At 41.6% G+C, this 22,071-nt stretch overlaps 1 protein-coding gene across 2 annotated transcripts; it reads left to right on the forward strand.

Annotated features, from left to right (window-relative positions):
* The first annotated feature begins 762 nt into the window (after positions 1-762).
* LOC142968023 (nardilysin-like) lies at positions 763-22,010 on the forward strand. 2 transcript variants are annotated; one of them, XM_076107736.1, is made up of 32 exons: positions 763-819; positions 1,460-1,679; positions 2,194-2,422; positions 3,061-3,142; positions 4,294-4,447; positions 5,215-5,288; positions 5,448-5,543; positions 5,741-5,863; positions 7,467-7,524; positions 8,258-8,331; positions 8,757-8,826; positions 9,105-9,182; positions 10,377-10,497; positions 12,333-12,391; positions 12,638-12,692; positions 12,796-12,900; positions 13,339-13,462; positions 13,776-13,862; positions 14,483-14,602; positions 14,736-14,787; positions 15,218-15,368; positions 16,748-16,875; positions 17,093-17,255; positions 17,429-17,460; positions 17,745-17,883; positions 17,999-18,046; positions 18,135-18,187; positions 18,661-18,744; positions 18,982-19,072; positions 19,347-19,463; positions 20,984-21,073; positions 21,181-22,010. In XM_076107736.1, the coding sequence occupies exons 2-32, from the start codon at positions 1,495-1,497 to the stop codon at positions 21,403-21,405; spliced, it is 3,267 nt and encodes a 1,088-aa protein (XP_075963851.1). In that variant the 5' UTR covers positions 763-819; positions 1,460-1,494; the 3' UTR covers positions 21,406-22,010. The 2 variants fall into 2 exon arrangements, with proteins under 2 accessions (XP_075963851.1, XP_075963852.1); XM_076107737.1 differs by having other exon boundaries at positions 805-819; positions 1,342-1,679.
* Positions 22,011-22,071: the final 61 nt, after the last annotated feature.

Below are 22,071 nucleotides of genomic sequence, written 5' to 3' on the forward strand. Positions count from 1 at the left end.
GATTTAGTTTTTAACCGTTTGACTGGGATTTGATGTAGATTATATTACTTTAATTATGAGTTGATCATCAATCAATCAAATTTAGCAAACCCTTACTTTAAATGTATCTTTATGCTTACTGATCTGAGGTTCATCCAATTTGTGTTCTGCTTTTACTCAGCGGACGACAATAAATATATCAGGAGAATCATTAAAATTACAAATTCTTGACAGCCCTTAATACAATTCTGTGATAAAATACAGACTGGTAATGGTAGGCCTTTAAGCATCTAAATCTCAGACCATTATCAAAAATCAGGTGTTAAATTTGCCCAACATCCCTCGTGGCCTATGTCTGCCCCCTAGCGGGCCCTAAACCAGTCATCCCTGTTTGCAGCCTCGTACAGGTGCATTAGGAGATGTGGGTGGTACGATTTACATGGGGTACTGTGGCTGACAAGGCAATTCACATCCAATTCACTTCAGACCGGCTGTATTGGCTAAGGAGGTACAAAAAATGACATTTACTGGCTATGACAAGTGGTCGGTTGAACATCCTCAATCTAGCAGTCATAATCATAAACAGATGGCTAGCAGCTGCTGATTACATCCAGGTGGCAACATGCCGCTGTCCCTCTTCCTGCAGCTATCACCACTCCTGACTTGCACAGTGCGCACGTGTTGGCACTCAAACCACGCCTCCTTTTTCGCTGAGAACCAATCAGAGGGCGGCATGTAGAAGCACTGAATCTTTTCAGCGAATCAGAGGGCTCCTTGTTGGGGAGCCGCTTGCATTCACACATGCTGAGGCCCTTCTGCTGTCAACAGGGAGGGAGGAAGGTATGGATACATTGTTGTCGCACCGGCTTCACGAAGTTCTTGTTGAAGTTTCCTTTCGGCTTTGCCTTTGAAACAGACTTTTAACCGAACCTTTTGAAGCTTATATTAAAGAATATTTGTAATATGCTGACATGAAGTTCTTCTTTTAGCCCCGTAGCGCACTTATGTTTATCTTTCTATGAATGTAAATTACTCTTCTTGGCAGCTTTTATTGTGGTTTTTGGTTGCCTGTGTTGCTGTTTGAGTCCTGCAGTTCATATGAGAGGTTCAGGGTTTAGGTTAGGGTGGTTTGGCTGAGTCGTGTTTTAGCTGACACATAGTTGAATAGGGCGAAACCACCAGACAGCCTGTGTGAATAGCTTTATTGTGTGCGCTGGCGGTGTGTGTGTGTGTATGTGACAGTTCGGGTTCAGACCTGTAGGCCTCTTCCACATAGGAGGGGGGGGGGGGGGTCTTGGTTAATCTGCGTTGTCTCTGTCCCATTGATTTCTGAGCTTTCGTTTTGCGATACTCTCCTGTCAGGGAGGGTATACGTTCATCATAGCTCTGTTCAGGCTGACGCGGTGTGTTGCCGTGCTGACCGGGAAATTAGCGGTGACAGCGACCTGTCCTGTTGTTTACGGTCGCGCCTTGCTGTCAGCCCCCAGTGCCAAAGCCTCATCATCTGTGCCGAGGATGCCGCAGACAAACAAATCCAGAAACGCCCCAGCGTCCGAGTCCTCGGGCTCGGTCCAAGGTGGAGCCTCTGCAGAAGATGCAGACCCGGTGTCCCGGGAGGAGTGCCAGGCATCAGGGGACGGAGAGGACAATGTTGGAGACAGCGAGATCATCAAGTCCCCCAGTGACCCCAAACATTACAGGTAAATCCATATTCAAGCTACACGTGGCCATTCTCCTGAGTATTTATATTATGCATTGCATTGTAGCCCTGCTACATGATATATCTCCTCTATTTCGTACTTTATTTTCAGTCACTATTATTTGTATGATTGTTCGTGCAATAATACACATGCAAGTATACTATTTTCTCATATTCATGAACGTGAAAAATGACCCAGATCCACTAACCCAAATCCCAAAATGATATAGCGCCTCTCTTCCAGCTGGATCAGTACAGTTTTATTGTAGTTGGATGGGACGATTTCATGCTATGAGCACACATCGGTGCCTCAGGCCTCTTTGGGGCAAACACAGATACATTTGCTGTGGAAAAAGCATAGAAAAAAAAAGGATTCTCACAGGGTATGAGATGCAGTCTGCAAAGAGACATCTGATTTAACCGCCCGTTCAGGAATACAAAAAAACAAAATCAAACGATGAATGCTGTAAAGAGCACAGAGAGCTCTTTCACCTTTTTGACTTGTATCCCTCCAGACACATCGTGCTGGACAACGGCCTGCGAGCTCTGCTCATCTCAGATTACAGCGGGCCAGCTGCGTCTGAAGACGAGGACTCTGATGGAGAGGAGGAAGAGGAGGGCGATGAATCTGGAGAAGAAACCGAGGATGAGTCTGAGGAGGAGGGCGATGATGATGACGACGGGATGGGCAGTGATGATGAAGATGATGACGAGGGGAAAAAGAAAAAAAATGCAGAGAAACAGGTACCGCCGGGAAGTGTTTAATATAGGGCACCATTCAATTATTTGCAGACTAGACAACAAACGTGAGTCATTTTGAAACCAAAGAAATTTGCGTTCAAATAAGATGTGCAGATTTATGCAAGAGAGTTGTCAGCATAAACTAAACTATTTATAGTATTGTTAAATACACAAACTTTTTTAACCACAGAACTACCTTAAACTTCCACACAGACAGAGCTCGAGCTACTTAAAGTATGTATTTTTGTCATTATCAACAAATACAATGGAAAGAACAAAACCATTGATGTATGTGTTAGTTTATTTGTTAGTTAGTTTTATTTGGTGCAAGTATTCACAGTAGCAGGACAGTGTATTTGTGAATAACTGAAAATAAACTACAGTGCAATGGTTTTGCTCATCCATGCGGTTTTAATAATATTTAATCAACAACAAAGGCCTATGGCACAGAGGAGTAATCTATAACAAGCTGTAGTATTACTATAATTTATATTTTGTGTGTGTGTGTGTGTGTGTGTGTGTGTGTGTGTGTGTGTGTGTGTGTGTGTGTGTGTGTGTGTGTGTGTGTGTGTGTGTGTGTGTGTGTGTGTGTGTGTGTGTGTGTGTGTGTGTGTGTGTGTGTGTGTGTGTGTGTGTATCAGTGTGCAGCAGCGCTGTGTGTTGGAGTGGGGAGCTTCAGCGACCCAAGTGACCTCCCCGGCCTCGCTCACTTTCTGGAGCACAGTGAGTATTCAACCAGAGAGGGTTAAGTCATGAAAATTTAAATACTCAACTTTGCTTGGTCAAGGGTCAATTTGCCCTCGAATTCAGTACTGTTACATTGCTTTCTATCGCCTGTATCAAGTCAAGTGAGTTTTATTTATATAGGCTGTTTGACATACGATACTCTTATATACTTGGACTCTTTGACAAGAACGAAACTCTACTTTAAAGGAGCTTTATTTTACATTCTAAACATCAGTATAGCAGCAAACAACTGTTTGCTATGTAAAGTGATATAGTGGAGTAATACCTGAGCAGAGAGTGAAGTCGCTCTCCCTCCGTGTGTGTTGAGCTTCTCCTTGCGTTGTTGACGGCCTGCTGCGCATGCTTTTAGTGCATGTTCGTGCCTGTGATCGTGCCCCGCTGGTAAGCTCGGGGATGGCGCTCTGTGCTGCTCTCATACGGCAGTTACAGCTGATAAAGCCATGCCGACCGTCAACGTTGAGAAGCAATCGAAACGCTCCCAATCTTAGATCTTGCAACTTTAATGTGGGGGGGGGGGGGGGGAGAGAAACCTCAGGAAGAGCAGCCATATTTAATGCATTCCAGGAGTTGTTTTGTTATTTTAAATTATTCAGTGTACCCTCTTTTCCTTAACCTGTTTTGTCTACTTCAGTTAATAATCACTGACATTTCCCAGAATACCCTCCACCAAAAAACAACAAAGAATGGTTTGGAACTTAAGTTTTTAAGCGTAAAGTTTTTTTTTTCCAGTTCAAAAAAAGCAACAGTTGCTCTCTTTTCTTGAAATGTCACGTATTATTTTGAATTGCATTCCAGTCTTCTGATGCTACTGTCGGTGGAGAAATTGTTAAATCCGTGTCTTCTAACGATGTAGGTGATCCGTTTGAAAATAATAGTTTATCTATTCTTTCAGACTGTCATCAAAACCGGCGCAAAATGTTAAAAACGCTATCAAATTCTAATGCGGCTCAGCGGGAAATATAACACCATGTCTGTTTGGCCAGCTTCCCACTTAAATAAGAAAAAAACACAAATGCAAGGCACATCACCAAGCTGTGGTGGATTCTTTTTCTTTAAATTCCTTTTATTTTTTGATTTACAACTCTTCTCAACCCCCCCCCCCTACTGTTTTTTCCATTGTGTCCCAGTGGTGTTCATGGGCAGTGAGAAGTACCCCTCAGAAAATGGCTTTGATGCTTTCCTCAAGAAGCATGGTGGGAGCGACAACGCCTCCACCGACTGCGAGAGGACCATCTTCCAGTTTGACATCCAGAGGAAAAGCTTCAAAGAGGCTCTTGACAGGTGAGGGAGGATCTGAGGGTTTTCTGTTGTTTGCGGAGCAGTCACTCTTAAGAAGTGGACTTCTTGAGAACCATCTGATCATTTTCAGATAAACACAAAACACAGGAATAAGAAAAGGAGGAAGTAAACTCCAAAAAACACTTTAAGACATTTTAAAACCAAACCAACTAAAAGATGTCTCTTTGGAAACTGTGGGACTCTTCCTGGTATTGTTATACATACAGAGAAAACATGCTATCCTGTTTTGAACTTGTACTCTGTCGTTCATCAACAGACCAGGTCAGGATTGAGGTGCACCAGCTTTTCGTAAATTCACTAATACGTTTCTGTTTAACATCCTTCCTAAGTTTTCTTGCAAAGGTTTTTTCTTTTATTTAAATCACACATTAATTGCGTGCTTTATTTTGACACCTGTTAACCAACATAGTGCTCCCACTTGATAGCTGTGATTTTGCTGTGCCAAAGTTTGAGACCCCATGTATGGGGGAAGCATTTTTGCCAATACCCAACAACATAAAGTATCACTAAAGAGATGTATCACTAAAGAGATGTCTCACAATCTGATCAGTCATAGGATATAATGTAACACGGGCTTCTAACGTAAACTAACAGACTCGGGCAAAGAGTAGAGGCTCAAATCAGCTGCCTTCCATCCTGCTGTTGTCTGTATCAGTCTCCATCTGATTGTGTCTGTCTGACCTGTGTCCTTTCTCTCTGACTGGTATATGGCCCCTGATTATAGCCTCTTTGTCCCCTCAACCTCTCAGGTGGGCTCAGTTCTTCATCTGCCCCCTGATGATCCGTGACGCCATTGATCGAGAGGTGGAGGCCGTTGACAGCGGTAAGTCTGGGTGACTCCGTGCGTCATTCCTCTGTGCTGAGAAGTTAAAGTTCAGCTGTTGTGCTTGTAGTTAAACTTCTCATCAGCAGCGTTGCCTGATTAATGTTTTTCTCTGCTGCATCAAGTTTTTTTTTTTCTGCCTCTCCTTCTGTCCATCAGAGTACCAGCTGGCTAAGCCGTCGGACTCCCACAGGAAAGAGATGCTGTTTGGAAGTTTGGCCAAACCTGGACACCCCATGGGCAAGTTCTGCTGGGGTGAGTTGGTAAACACAACCGCTGGGACACATAATACACACAGGGCCTCCTTGGGGTATGTTCGGCAATAACAAACAGGAGTGCTGAGACCGACGCCAAGTTTCCTTTCTTGCTGATATCCCTCCATTTGTAAACCGTTCCTTTTTACAGTGTTTTATAGTTCTGCTGAATTGATTGCTTACTTGTGACAACACCAGGGAACGCGCAGACGCTAAAGCACGAGCCAAAGAAGAAGAAGATCAATGTCTATAAGCGACTGCGTGCCTTCTGGAAGAAACATTACTCTGCCCACTACATGACTCTGGCTGTGCAGTCAAAAGGTCAGGAAAATGTATTCCATTTATTATACATAAAGAACCAGCCTTACTAATAGATTGACATAAATTGAATTGTTTTCAATCATTTCATACAACGGATTAATGAATTGAAAAAGCAATCTGTAGATTAATGCACAATTAAAACATAATTACTCTCAGCTCTAATAAGGATTCATCCATGTTCAGCTGACTGTGGTTAATCATTCCTGAATCAACTCAAATTTAAATAATTTCAGTCAGACACAGAATGTATAACGCGTGTTGTCAGGGTTTCACAGAAAATATCAGCCAACTAATTAACTACTGCATGAAGGTAAAATAATGACTCGTGTTGACATTCGTGCTGAGAAAAATCATCCTCTGAAACAGTTGACTTCCTGTTGAAACCTCTAGTGCTATTTAAAGCACCTCGAAAATCATCTCCTGCAAAGTGATGCGAAGGTGTCATGATGATTTCTGGATCCATTGGAAAGACAAAGATTATCTATAGTATACTAAGGAAATGTGAAAACTGAAATTTGTCTCCCGACATGAGATTTGAGACATGAGCTGGAAACAATCCTAATGAGAACGATGAGAGTGAACCACAACAGTGAAGTTGCGATCATTAGAAATTGTTTTTATAGCAGCTTTAAGTTATTATTTCTAAGATTTTGGTCCGGGTTGTTCCATGTAAATGTCACGAGTATGTATTTCTGGAGGCAGACAAATTCTCCTCGCGCAGCTTCTGGTGTCAGAAATGCTGAAGAAGAGCAGCTTCTGTATCCATTTACAGCACAGCTAAACAAACTGGGCTGAAAGGGCTCACTGAGTTGCATTGTTTTATTAAAGAATAAAGTCAATAATTGGCCTTTTTCCATCATGCTGTGAGCCTTCGATCACAATCTGATCTCATGCTGCGCGCAGGGCGGGAGTGTTTTTCCTCAGGCACAGATTGCCTGCAGAAAGAGGAGTGTCTTACATGAGACGGATCCCAACTTTATATTTATACTGGTGATACTGTCAGTATCGGTATTCTGTGGGAGAGCGCTCAGTAAACAGGGAGGCTTTTATAATGAAGAAAACATGCATGCCTTCCTTTTATGAATCCCTTGTGTGTGTAATTTGAATCCCACACAGGAAAGAGGGCCGGTTACAATGAAACAACTGTATAGAATTACAGAATATATAAATAGATTGAATTACAGAATTTAATGTAATTCATTGAATGGTTATTGCAGGCACAATGCTGACCATGAATATAATCCAAATGTGTGTAAATAAAAAAGGACTGGAACCTCCTATTACTCCTCAGTAAGTTGAGTTTTCTTTATTGTAAAGATGATATTTTACTTCTAGTATCACTTGGTTAGAAACACAGAAAGTGGTGACTTTTCATTTATTTGTTGACCTCAATTATACTATTAATCTATAATGATGAAACGGTTTGAAACATAACACGGATTGGGCATTTATGGGCTAAATGTAGTCAACAGCGTTTGCTTTAGAACAAACAAACTGCATTTCACTGAAGACTCCCAAACCCAGAATTATGAGATTTCAGCCAGAAATATTGAGACGCACTCGAACTCTAATTAATCCTTCTTCACTCGGCCTGTCCTTTTAGAGAAGCTGGACACTCTGGAGAAGTGGGTGAGAGAGATCTTCAGCAAGGTGCCTAACAAGTGAGTATTGGAGAAGAGGCTCTCGGTCACAGTGATGAGGTGCTGGTGCGATATAGATTGAGCCTGAAAATCCTTTGAGACTTTGCTCAGATGTAAATGTCAAGCCTTCCTCTGTCTCGCTCGCGGCTCTTTTTTTTTTTTTTTTTTTACCTCGCTTCACCTCGTCCCCCCCCCCCACTCCTGAAAGAGATAATTTTTTCCCTAAAGTCAAACTGGATTAGTGTTTTTCTTACAGAACTCCACTTGTATTTGCTTCATGAGTCCCTGCGGCAGGTTTCTCTTAGAGATTCGACATGCATATCACTGTGATGTGAAACATCATAATGCTTTCATTTCAGTTAAGGGATTACAAGCTCCTGTATGTGTTGACGAATTTCTCTCATCCATTTGATTATTAAGTATTGTATATAGCCATAACTCCTTTTAGATCAATGAAATGTATTATTATCACTCTGAAAACAGTGATAAGTTAACAATTTGGAGTTTGGTAGGTGCTATTTCTGTGAAATTGTAAGTGCTAATTGGAAACGGTTATCTTTAAACTTATCCGATAAACTTTTTCAATTATCTCATTATAAATAGTCGGTGTAATTATTCTGAAACTAATGTGTTGTTTTCTTCAAAAAAAGCATTATAGTGGGTTTAGAGCACGTTTAATGACGTATTGGCATTGTTGTTTTGATGGTTATCTTCTTCTCTCTTGTTTGCTATGATTCTGTTTTTGTGTCCACAGTGGTCTGTCCGAGCCAAATTTCTCTGATATGCTGGATCCTTTTGACACGCCAGCCTTTAACCAGCTCTACAGAGGTACGCATCAATCCCACGGCACAGCTCTAATTACTGAACACATCTGGTGTACTCTGCAGTAGTTCCCAACCTCTGAATGTCTCTTGAGAGGATCAGGAGATAGTTTAAGGGATAGTGATGCAGAAACATTTCTTTCTGCAATTCCGCTTATTTCTTTAAATTTTTTACAATTTTACCTTTTCAAGCTTTTGAATAGAGCAATCTGAAATAGAATTAAAAAAAAGAAAAGAAAAGAAATCTGGTTGAACTGCTTTCAATGTGTGAACAAATGCAAATGAGATGTTGCAGGGTCTCATAGCGACTTGTTTTAATGGATCACAGGCCAAAAAGGTTGAGGAAATACAAACCAGTAGAAGTAAGCAGCAGTTGTGTTATCTTTCTATCGTGGTGTTTCTCTAACCGTCTGTCTGTCTGTGTGTTTGCAGTCGTCCCTGTGAGGAAAGTTCATGCTTTGAATATCACTTGGGCCCTCCCCCCTCAGGAGAAATACTACAGGTGAGCCACGTACAGTGGATATACAATATGTATGGTACAGGGCACATAAATCCAGAACTACACAACCCACAGCAGACCATGCTTTCCTCTGACTTGGACTAAATTGCATCAAAAGTGTTGTTTTTTTCCATGTCGCTGTCTTCCTTCTCCAGAGTGGTGCCTCTTCATACAAACAGACTCAGACCAGCCAAAAGATACAATGTTTGCCCTGATTTTAGAGGGATTGCATCAATGTTTTTTTTGTTTCTCCTTTTCATGTTCTTCCCGCCTCTTCTCAGAGTGAAGCCTCTCCACTACATCTCTTGGCTGATTGGCCATGAAGGCACAGGAAGCGTCCTCTCAGTGCTCAGGAAGAAGTGAGTGTTATTGCCTCTGTCTATTTGTTTTTCTGATTGAAGGGCACTCCAAAAAACCCAATTAAAAGGTCTTCAATTTGCTTGGTATACATGAGCTTTTTCCAGCTCTGAGCGCGACCCGAGTGTTCGAGCCCAATCTTCAAACTATACACTTTGCCAGCCCACTTGACAATGTGATTCATACATTCTCATCCCATCATGGATGTGGCTGTACACGAGTGTTTCAGCCTCTTGTTGCTAAGTGGCAAAGCGATGCGACAAACCCTCTGTAGTCCCACAATACCGAGAGCCCATCTAATAGTCCCTTTACCATCAGCACCACTTGGAGCGTTTGATAGAATATCTCTATTTACTGTGTGTGCTGTTTTCAATTGTTGATAAATGACAACAGTGAAATTTGAGTGTACTCGGTTTGAATTCCCAGTCGAACCAAACTGCTGAGGCGGTAGAGTGGTTGTTTTTATTGAGTTCAGACAATCACAACATCGAGGGGCCGAGAGGCTTGTTTGAAATTGGGCCACTGTTGTCCCCCTGAAGTGAAATTAGGGATTGGTCTTTCTATACGTGCGGCCATCACACAAACTGTGTGGAACACTACTGATCAGATGCATTCGAGTTTAGTTTGCGGGCTTCAGTGCATTTTTTATGCAACCGAATAAATATCTATACTGCTGGTTTCAGTTCATGTCGGTGCCGTATGAAAACGTTCAGAGATAAAACTCTCTCGGTGTGATGCATCACAGTCCACATCCTTTCTTCTTCTCTGGTAATGCAGTGCAGCCTTTTCAAAAACAACCGTTGCTGTTAAAGTGCATCATCATACCATGAGAACATGTCTTCATGCAGATAAAAGCAGACATGATGTGACGAGATACCCAGCTCTGCAAGTTGTTGCTCCTTTTCTCTAAATGAATGAAAGGCTGCCTGTAAGGCCGGGCCAATGTGTAACGGAATGAGAGAGCGTGTCATTTCTCCAATCTGGGATTTGTGAAGTGGTGCTGACTGCCTCAAAGGGACCACAACAGTGTTCGTTAAATTGTCTGCAATCAAGAAACTTGAAATTACATATTTTCTACTTCCTGCGCTGCTCACACTTCAACACAATGTGCATTCTCTTTCCAGTTCACGGCAGTGAAAGAATCTTCACCGGCTGTCCTGTTTTTATAATCCGTGTTACTGAATTGTTGTGTTTAGGTGCTGGGCCTTGGCTTTGTTCGGAGGCAACAGTGAAACTGGCTTTGACCAAAACACCACCTACTCCATCTTCTCCATCTCCATCACCCTCACCGATGAAGGTTTCCAAAACTTCTACGAGGTAAATAAAAAAAAAATCTCTTTTTGACTCTTCTTCTCTTTATTATTCTTTCGTCCTCTGGATTCATGGCAGCACCGCCGCTGTGGCCTGAGATGAGGAAGTCGGGCAAAAAAACGAGCAGCGGTTTACGCATTTATCTCCAGTTCACAGCGTATCATCCGAATCATTTGTTGTCGGATCATAGAGAATCATTCCGTGTAAGTTGTGGTACCCTGCATGGATGCAGCTGGCCTGTCTTGTTTTTCATGAATACAACAGGTGACTTCAAGGGAGCAATCTGTCTGTTTCCATGGCAATGTGTGTCTTAAACAGGGAGGCGGCTGGCAATTGTTCAACAGGAGACTTTTTCTAATGATTAATGAAAAGACAATTCAGTCAACAAACCTGCATTGATAAATACTGCAACAGCCTTGAGGATGCCGTTTGATGAGAATGTCAGCCTCATTAAACAATATTTTCCAATGGTTTCTTTCTTAAATTTGCTTTTTTTTTCTTTTTAAATGTCAAAATAAAAATCTACGTTAGATTCACGAGATGTTCTTAAACTGCAGAAATGTTTAACCTTATTCGTGTTCTTCTTATGATGATGACTCCCTTTGTGCTTGTAAATTCAAACCGTGTGCCAGTTGATCCTAATTAGCAGGTAAACGCCCAATAAAATCCCCCATTTAAAAAGGAGGGAGACTGCAGGGCCGTGTGCACACACAGAAGTTAAAAAAGAAAAACTGCGAGAATTAAGTCAAGAATGCCCAAACAAAAGTCTGAAGAGGGTAGAGCACCGGACTCCAAATGTTAAAAATAAAAGCTTCAATAATACTGAAGTGAAGGTACTTCTGGAGGAAATGAGCACCAAATAAAATTTTGTAGTGGATATGAAATAAAATCATAAAAAGATACATGGGATGCTATTACTCCGTCAGTAAAGTGAAGAAGGGCGCTCAGCTGATGAAGTAAAAGATGGTGCGATCTCTAAAATTGGAAGCACGTTTCCCGATTAACATAGTTGATGTAAATTGAATTGTAGCATTTATTTATTTTAAAAGACCATAATGCTTTGTAAAAAAGAAAATAATTATTAAAATGTGTTTTTATAAATGACAAACATATTATTGTAATTTAAGTCCTATAATATTCTACAACAGTAGAATTAAAGAAAACGCAGTAACACATTACTTTGAGTTAATTTGCAACATGTAAGCACTACAATGGGCTTAAGTGTGCTCTTGAGTGTGCGTGTATTCTCTTCTTACCTAAGAACAAATCCCACATGAGGAAGTATTGGCGAAGATCAGAATCTTTGTGAAAACTGCATCGGTGGGTTTTTAAGAACGATTTGTGAATGAGGCCCGTTGATGCCGCTCGCATGTCTTTACGATCACAGTCGTCTCTACTCTTGCATCCATAGCAACCGTTACGACGTACTTCTCTTCCTGTGTTCTCCTCCAACAAACAATCATTATCTGTTTTTCACAGATGATGATGATTATTACTCTTTATTCACAAAGGCGGAGGGGACATTCTGATTTACATGTTTGAGTCTCTGAAAGGGGGTGAATGACATTACTTTCTATTCAGCATTTAGTATTCAAATGATTGTCCTAGCTTCTTCTAATGACTGTAATCAAACAACCATACAACAAGATTGCCTTGCATCAGTGTTATTTCTGTGCTTTATGAAACTTAACTGTAATTTTCCCTTGACCTCCATCATTTTTGGAGAAAAAGAGGTAATTACAATAATTTTACTGACAAAATGATCGTGGCAATCGTTCATTAAAGCGGAAGGACTTTTAAGTCATGACATCTCATTTCTGTGAGTCTGTTGTCTTTCGCAGGTGACTCACCTGGTGTTCCAGTACCTGAAGATGCTGCAGACACTCGGGCCACAGAAAAGGCAGGCGCACACACACACACGCACACACACAGTCTCACAAAGTAACGGAACCTACTGCCCTTGTAGAACTTCTATATTCATTATTTTGGTACATTGTGGTGTAGGAGGTAGTTAATACCGCATTATACCGCTCATTTATAAATGTATACCTTTATTCTTTTTGTTATGTTGGTTTAATGAGATGTTGTGAGGTTCTGTCTGGGATGCATAAAGGTAATAATTCAATATTTGTGTTCATGCATTCAGAGTATATGATGAGATTCAGAAGATTGAAGCGAACGAGTTTCACTATCAGGAGCAAGTAAGAATCCAAATATTCATGTGCTGCTGTATTTGAAGATTTTTGGACAAACGGCAATTTGATATTGTGATTTTATGAATGAGAATGGTTTCCTCTTTGTCAGATTGACCCTATAGAATACGTCGAGGACATTTGTGAGAACATGCAGCTGTTCCCTAAAGAAGACTTACTGACAGGAGATCAGTTGATGTTTGAGTTCGACCCAGAAGTAAGTAGTTCAGTAGTTCGGGGAGTGAACCAGTTCAGGATTTTATTCTAAAATCCTATATTTCCTTTTTTTAGATAAAGATGTTAATGAAACGGGTCACTGGAAAGCAGAAACATATCGACATTTGACTCCGTCTGATATGTTAATGCTTGTATAGAAAATACCATTATGTGCCAGAAATATATTTTCTCGAGTTGTTGGTTCTGTCTTTGATTGGTGGATATTATTTTGCATCAAACGTTACAGTCTAATTGTGGCTTTGCATATTTCTCTGTGATGACAACAACTTCTGTTCAGTTTTGCTGCCTCTTACTGTGATTGACAGCTAAAATTGTTTTCACATAAACAAGTAATTTAGAATAAAGGGGGAAAAAACAACTCCTCTCTTTGCTGAAAAATTTACTTTATTTGTTTGTGTCTGTGTGTGTGTGTGTGTAGGTGATCAGTGGAGCTTTGTCCCTCCTCACCCCTGAGAAAGCCAACCTGATGCTGTTGTCACCAGAACATGAGGGCCAGTGTCCCCTCAGGGAGAAGTGGTTTGGCACACAATACAGCGTGGAGGGTGTGTTTCTTTGTGTGTGTGTGCGCGCTCCCCACAATGTAGTCATTCAGTGAATACATTGTCTTTTTCCCCTTGTGGGGTGATATTCAGGATGATATAATGCACCTAGCCAGCAGCAGAAATGCCAGCATTTATCTCTGTCTTTTAGATGGCGAACAATAGTGTTGGAATACAATTTAAATTTAAAATAAAATGCACGGAAACCAATATTTCATTTCTTTTTGGCATTAAATCTTTAGGTCACTCGTTTTCAAACATTAATCTTAAGTCCAAATGTTTCTTATGTGCTAATAGATGTTCTCTCTTCACACAGACATCCAGCAGGAGTGGATGGAGCAGTGGACAGGAGACCTGGAGCTCAACAGTGACCTCACCTTTCCGGCTGAAAACAAGTTCATCTGTGGGCTAATATACTTTGTGCACTACGGGCTAAACAAGTAGATTGTTGTGGCCCAAAATGGCCGGATGTATCTAAGAAGTGTCCAATAAGATGATCATGAACAAGACTTGTTCCTGCACTGTGTACTTTGGCTCCCCATTCAACCATCCAACAAATGCAGTAATCAGATATATTGACCAGACTGGGAGGAACAGAGCATTTTGGTCACTGTGAACTCGCTGGTCTTCCTTTTTAATTTAAGTCCAGCAATGGAGAGACGCTGTGCATTTTAAGGCTGAAGATTTAAAGCCAAACAAGGCACCTCTGGTCTAATGCTAACCAAACGTTTAGGGCTGCTACATTTTGGCATTGTGCTCCGTTTATACATTTTGCTGGTAAAGCACCACATTGCCATAACTGATAAAATGTGAAGAAATGATGCAGCTCCCCTTATATGCCCAAGGCTTATTGAATCATTTATTGGGATGGGCGGGTGTGGTGACATATTTTACAGTCTTGACAACCAGCTGCATGTGTATCCCGAACTGGACATATTGTATTGTTGAAAGTCGCACATTATTTATGAGATTGCACCAAGTAGGAATTGTGATTTTTTTCATTGTTTTTGTGCATTTCTTCAGCCACTGACTTCACCCTGAAGCCGTCTGACTGCCCAGACTCTGAGGTTCCTGTCCAGATAGCCGACAGCGACAGGGGATGCCTGTGGTACAAGAAGGACAACAAATTCAAAATCCCTAAAGGTGAAATATGTGTGAGCGTGTGTGTGTGTGCGCCTGTACTGTGAGCCTCAATTAGCATGCAAGATGTTTCCACAAAGACTTTTGATAGCATTTGAGAGGTGTTGACACTCGCTTGTCCTTTTTCCTGCTGCAGCCTACATCAGATTCCACTTAATCTCTCCTGTAATCCAGCAATCTGCTAAGAAGTAAGTTCAGGCTCAAACATGCCCTTGTGAATATAGTGTTTGTTTTTTAGCTGTAATGCTAATTAACATCTTTTTTTTTTTTATGCCATTGTCTGTTTTCTCTCTCTTTCTGCTACTACAATTACATCCCCCTTTTCCTTTCATCACTTCAATCCTCCTTTTTACTTCCTTCTAACCCTCTGTCCTTCCCTACTTTTCATTTATTCAATTACCTTGCTTTTATCCTTTCCTTCTTCCATTCCCTACTCCTCACTGTTTGGATGCCTTCTCCTTTCTTCCCTGCCTCTATTCTTTCTCTCCATCTCCCTTTCCCCCTGTATCTCACCCTTCTCACCTCATTTCCTTGCTGTATTTCACTTTATTCCTTAACCTCCTCCCCATCATTTCTCTCCCTCTCCACCCTTACCCCTGTCCTCATTCCCCGCTCCAGTGTGGTCTTGTTTGACCTGCTGGTCAACATCCTAGACCACAACCTTGCCGAGCCGGCTTATGAGGCTGAAGTGGCCCAGCTGGAGTACAAACTGACGGCCGGTGAGCACGGCCTAGTCATCAAGGTTAAAGGATTTAACCACAAACTGCCTGTGAGTGAATGAATCCGGAAAAACCGCACACACAAACAGATATAGATACGCTGTATATGCATCACCACACGCTGATCATTATTTTGTCATATGCGCCATAGCCCGTAAAGTATAGACTTTAAATCCTGTGTATTTGTTGGCTACAAGTATATAACTTTATTTAGATTACTAAAACAACTTTTTTGTTATACCACTTTCTAATAAAGCATGATTTACCTTTTGTCTATAAGTGGTAAATAAAATCTGTATCAATGGTAATCGATCATTAATTAAAGCTTTATAGATCATAATAGGCCCTTAATAGGAAATGTTTGGGGATATTTGTCACATCCTAACACCAAATAGTTGGTCATGTAATTGGCTTTATGGTGATCATAAAAGCATTAAAGGAATAGTTGCACGTTTTGGGAAATACACTTATTCGCTTTCTTTCTGAGTTAGATGAGAAGATTGATACCACTCTCCTGTCTGTGTTAAATATGTAGCTGGAGCCAGCAGACGGCTTAGCTTAGTTTAGCATTTGGACTGAAAACAAAGGGAAACCAGCTAGCCTGGCTTAGCTTTAACTTACAATGAATTAAATGTTGATTGCACAATAAAATGGCTGTAGAATAATGACACCAGTGGTGTTTAGATTTGTTCCCTACAAGCCTCGCTTCCACTGTGCAGTTCTTTCTGCCTACAGGAACCATCTCTGGAAAATAAGAGATTGATTTAGGCTCAAAGCTGTCGAAGACAACATGCAGTATATCCTGTGCAGTGTTGCCAACTATTGTCCAATGAAAGTAGCTAGCACTAGCTACAAAAGTCGCTAAAAGCAGCTAGATGAAGTCATGCGCTCATTTGCATATTGGCGACGTCATCGTGCATTTACATTCAGCTTAGTGGTTGCGTCTATTGCAGCAAAGGAGAGACTGCCTGCGGTCGGCACAGGAGGACAGGAGAGACCCTGTGCTGTTTACATTACAGCATTGGGGAGGAATACAATATATATTGTACAATAATATAGTGTGTTTGAATATCATTCTTTTTCCCTGATGGTCTGAATAAGTCGCTTAATTTGTTGCTCGTAGTAGGCTCTGAGTGAGACTGCAAGCGATCAGTAATACCACTTGGAAACGGTCGGGGGGGGGGGGAATAAGTTGTCTTTTGCAGCTTTAAGTCTTGGAGTGAAAGTGATAGAGCATATTTCCCAAAATGTCGAACTATTCCTTTAAGAAATGATTTACAAACAACTGCTCTTGCTACTTAATTTGGAAAGCTCCTTAAACAGACAGTCAGCATGCACACACAGATGTGTTTGTATTGTTTTGATGCATGGTGATGATGGTGATTCATCTTGCCTGTATGTCTGTCTTTCTGTCCATGTCTCTCTTTAGCTGCTGTTCCACCTGATCATTGACCACCTGGCTGATTTCTCTGCCTCCCCTGACGTCTTCAGCATGTACGCTGAGCAGCTCAAGAAAACCTACTTCAACATCCTCATTAAGCCTGAGAAACTCGGCAAGTGAGTGGTTTGCCTTCTGTCTTTTGACATTTCCAGCTTACTTTCTGACTTATCTTCAAGTCTGTGATGCCTTCTAGTGGTGAAATGTGTGACAACCCTGAATGTAGAAAAAAACACTCCTGCTCTTGTCCTCTTTTCCCCTCTCCCCCCTCCCTCTCTTCTCCTCTCCCTCTTCCCTCTCTTCTCCTCTCCCTCTCTCCTCTCCTCTCGCTCTCAGGGATGTGCGTTTGCTGATCTTGGAGCACTCTCGCTGGTCCATGGTGGAGAAGTATCAGGCTCTGATGGCCGGTCTGACCAGCGATGAGCTGATGGACTTTAGCCGCACATTGAGGGCCGAGCTGTACACGGAGGGACTGGTGCAGGGCAACTTCAGCAGCGCTGTGAGTGGATGGCAGGCAGTACACAGACAAGTAGATTGATTAGCAATACAATTAGCTAATGAATGTTGTGTGTCTGCACTTGCATCAATTGATTGTGAGTGAACTTGACACTGTCCTCATGTCTTACTCTTATCTTTACCTGCTCATGATCCTCTATTGTATTGTCTCCACAGGAGTCAGAGCATTTCCTGCAGTATATCACAGAGTAAGTCAGCTATTACACTGAATGCATTCCCTAATGAGAACACCAATACTATGCAATCAAATGTATTTGTTTGCCGCCATACACAGTAATTTGCATTAGCTTCAATTGTTCACGGCATGATTCCCTTTTCACCTTCTTTACTTTTTCCTTTTATTCCCTCCTTTCAAACTTCCTGCCTCCTTTCTCCCTTCCTTTGCTCCTTACCGATCTTCTTCTTCTCTCTTTCCCTTTTCCTTCCTCCTCCGTTCCTCCCATTTGGTCCGCCTTTATTTTCCCTCTGGCAGAAAGTTGCAGTTCTCCAAGCTGCCAGCAGAGGTGCCGGTGATGTTCAGAGTGGTGGAGCTTCCTCTGAAGCACCACATCTGTAAGGTCAAATCACTCAATAAGGGAGATGCCAACTCTGAGGTCACTGTTTACTACCAGGTACGAGCACACCTGCAGTGCATCAGGTCCTTCACATTGTGACTTAAACATATCCCAATATAGATATTTATTATTTTTGCACACTGTTTCTTTCTCCCTTTATCTTTCCATCTAGTCTGGCCCAAAGCTCTTGAGGGAACACACACTGATGGAGCTCTTGGTGGTGCGTTTATTTCTCTAAATGCATTCATCGATTAATTCATTCATTGTGTCATTCCTCCATGCTAAACTGAATTGTTGTTGTCTTACAGATGCACATGGAGGAACCCTGCTTTGACTTCCTCCGGACCAAAGAGACTCTTGGGTGAGTGTGGTTACGCTTTCATTAAAACGTTTACTTACTTCCACAAGAGTTATCTGCAAATTGAAGACATGGATGTAAATTTACCTTCTGTGTCTGCCTAGATTCCTCTCTCTTTATTTTTGTATTATTATTATTATTAAGCTTTGCAGAAGATCAAATGTGTGTTGATCTTGTGAAGAAACTGAAGCTATTTTTAAGCCTCCACTTGACTCCATGCATACATACATACAACGCTTTTCACTTTTATCCGCAGTTGTAATTGTCTCTTCTGTTAGTTACTACATGTTTAAATCCCAATTTCCTGCTTTCCAAAGTGTTATTACTATACAAAGTAGAGAAAGTCGGGACAGGTGGGACATTAACTTTTGGCAAATGTAACCCATTTTCTTGCCTTGGTATTTTGATATTTCTTAGTATATCTGCTTCTCAACATCTCTCATCCTAGCTGTCTGTTGTCACGTCTCCCTCTGCAGGTACCATGTCTACCCCACCTGCAGAAACACCTCAGGCGTTCTGGGTTTCTCCGTCACGGTGGAAACACAGGCCACAAAGTTCAAGTGAGTCTGCAACACAATCGGAACCTTTCATTCGCCCAAAGCAAGACACGCTTTATCTTAACTGCTTTTCCCAAAGCCAGCGTATAATTTATCTTACTGTTCACTCAAATGCAAGCTACAATTTTTCTATCTGGCCCTGGAAAGAGAGAAGCGGGTGGAGCTGATAAATGAATAAGTCAAATACGCCCTGTAGCCTATAATATATCTCTTACCTCTCATGAACCTTTTCTCTCACAGTACCGAGCTGGTGGAGTTAAAGATTGAAGAGTTTTTGGCTTCGTTTGGGGAGACGCTCAATTCTCTTTCTGAGGAGGCCTTTACTACCCAGGTCTGTGAGTGTGTGTGTGTGTGTGTGTGTGTGTGTGTGGGGGTGTGTGTGTGTTTGTGTATTTGGGAGTTTCTCCCAAACATAGATAGGTTACAGCTAATTATGTTTTAGAAATGTCAAAAGTTTCAAGCTACTTTGATGGATTAATAACACATTTCCTAGCCATGTAAGACCCAGCTTTACAATCTGTTGTTGGATTTTACACACGGTTGACTTCTGGAATAATTAAAAATGCGTGTGTGTGTGCGTGTGTGTGTGTGTGTGTTTTGTACAGGTGACTGCTTTAGTGAAGCTGAAGGAGTGTGAAGACACACACCTCGGGGAGGAGGTGCACAGGAACTGGGCCGAGGTGGTTACACAGCAGTTTGTGTTTGACAGGCTCAACAGAGAGGTGAGGACAACGACACACACACACACACACACACACATTATCAGCTAAATGGACAAATGAATGCAGACATCCTCTTTATGCTTGAGGACCATGTATTGGCTCTTTATTCATTCCCTTACTTCCAATACCAACCTTGATCTTTATTACTGGCCTCTACCTCATTTAAATGAACAGAGACTTTGACATGGTAGTGATGTTTGTGGGATTTATGTTGTTGCATTCTTTGACCAAACTTAATCCACTATGATGTAGGCTCTAGGCCTTATTGCTATCATTATTAATGGTATTATTATATATTAGTAGGACTAGTATACGTATAATTATTATATTAATGTTATTATTTTTTATTGAGTATTTGCTTTGTTTTTACTTGATTTAAACCGTACTCGTTTACTTTAAATTGTGTTTAGCTCTTGTTTCAGTTGCTTGTACTTTGGCACTTTTTTTTTTTTGCAAAACTTTCACCTTTACTGTATTTTTATTGCCCTGTAAAGCACAATTAATTACTCTGGTGTAAAAAAAAAATGTCCTTGCCTTGCAGAAGAGCACATACACAAAATGAACATGACCTGCTGTTTTACAAGCACTTGACCAAAAGGCCAAGAGCTATCATTGCCATTATGATGGCCATATAGTAAGAAAGTACAAGTTATTAAATTTTCATAGTTTTAAACATTTTGCAGATGCTTGCTTCATCATGAAGGTTTGCCTGCACTGTTCATAATGCCGAAGGATAGTAGCAGCAGGGCAACGAAGGCAAATACTCAAAGAGACTATGTTGTACAATACAGACAAGTCTTCTCAGTCTGAGCCAGTCGCTACTGGAACAGCGTTCCTAATGAATTTAGAGAGAGCACTAATTACCTCACCTTTAAACTTAAACCTAAGAGACGGCTCAAAGCAAACCAAGCCTGAGTAATCTTACTACCTCATCCCTGGCACTGCTGTTACACACCTTCATTGTTTACATATCTGCTTCTTTTGTAATGTATTGCATTGTAATGTGCTGTGCTGTGTTGTACTGCAGTGCTTGCTGAAGCATCGTATTGATAATATTAGGCCTCTAATTTGTAATAACCTGCCCAGGGACTACATGAGAATTATCTCATTAGCTGCCACATTTACATTGAGGTGGAAACTGAAATGTTTATTATTATCGCGCTCTCTCCCTGGAGCAACAGAGCAACTTTGCCATCCCACCTTATACATTTAAGACAATTATATACTTTATTTTGTAACTTTGGTTTGCTCTCCACAAAGTCCTGAGGGGAATAAATCTGTCTCTTTATCTGCTAGATGCTTGACTTTCTCCACCAGCTAGAAAGTGTTTGTCCACCATTTCCTGCCGCACAGTGGCTTCCTCTGAGCTTCTCTGCTGAGAGCTGTTGCTGAAAACTGGTTGGATAAAAGACGATTGATTGTCTGAACCATCCCCTGAATGAGCCATAAAACCATAGCAGGAAGATAAAGAGGCCAAACTTTCCTGGTGTTCTTACCGTCAGTGCTTCTGTGTGTTCTAGATCGAGGCTCTGAAGCAGATGACCAGAGCTGAGCTGGTCTCCTGGTTCAAAGAACATCAAGGACAGAACAGCCGCAAACTCAGCGTGCATGTGAGCAATGCCTTTATGTTTGTAGAGAGACGGAAGGGTATTTTTTCTTTTTCCTTCACTTTTGCATGCGCGTGGCGACACATTAAATGTATCCCTGTCTCCTAAAGGTGGTGGGATTTGGTGCTGAAGAGAAGGACGACGAGGCTGGTGGTCAGAAACAAGAAGGAGACGAGTGCAAAGAGGAGGATTCAAGTGGCTCTACCTACGGCGAGGTGTCCAAGCTCACCTTCCTGCCTGCCTCACCCAAGATGGCGGGTGCTGTAGCCATCATGGACATCTCTGCTTTCATTGAAGGCCTGCCCCTCTTCCCCTACCAGAAGATACTGAAATGAACTCCTGCTCAGACTGTGACACCCACAGCTGGCGGTGCTTTGCCTCATGCAGACACTTAATATGTGGAGGTGAAGGAAGGTTATAATGGCTTTGGCTCCTCTCTGGACCTGGATTCTGCCTCTAGGGCTCCGCTGTAGTTTTTATCCACACTGTGTGCACAGGCAAAAGGCCTGGAAGTGATGATAGTTTTCTTTTAGCTAAGCAATGATCTTTTCTGCTTTCTTACACTCAATTATTTTATATCCTCAGACACCGGGAGCGTGGGAGCGCTCCATCTATTCCTCTATCTCACACTGACGGAAAATCAGTGGAATCAAATTTTCATTTATTTGGTTGTCTGAGCTCTGCTGCTATTACAGCTCCGAATCCCTGTCTTTTCCCACTGTTTGTGGAGCCGCAAAACTGAGTTTATTACCGTTTAAAAACACAAATCAACTGTAAAAACCGCAGAAGTGCTGAGTGCTTTGAACTCCAGACGTGTGTCTTTGAGTGATCGTGTGCTGGATTTCAAGCTCTGCTGTGCGCTACTGTTATTAGCTGACCTAGATCATGCCCTGGTATGAAACTGCAAAGAGAATAAATCAATGAGTGATGAGTGACTGAATGAAGCAACGTGCTGAATGCAGAAAACACACTTGAATCTATTACGTAGGAAAAAGCACCAC

This window comes from Anarhichas minor, unplaced genomic scaffold (assembly GCF_050575085.1).
Source record: "Anarhichas minor isolate MPS153535 unplaced genomic scaffold, ASM5057508v1 ptg000040l, whole genome shotgun sequence".
Taxonomy (NCBI): domain Eukaryota; kingdom Metazoa; phylum Chordata; class Actinopteri; order Perciformes; family Anarhichadidae; genus Anarhichas; species Anarhichas minor.

What these genes read in the sequence shown, in the direction of transcription:
- LOC142968023 (XM_076107736.1), top strand. Translation starts at nt 1,495, where the DNA reads ATGCCGCAGACAAACAAATCCAGAAACGCCCCAGCGTCCGAGTCCTCG. An exon ending in AAGCCTGAGAAACTCGGCAA is followed by an intron (nt 16,876 to 17,092) that starts GTGAGTGGTTTG and finishes TCTCGCTCTCAG; the next exon opens with GGATGTGCGTTTGCTGATCT. An exon ending in CACTGATGGAGCTCTTGGTG is followed by an intron (nt 18,047 to 18,134) that starts GTGCGTTTATTT and finishes GTTGTCTTACAG; the next exon opens with ATGCACATGGAGGAACCCTG.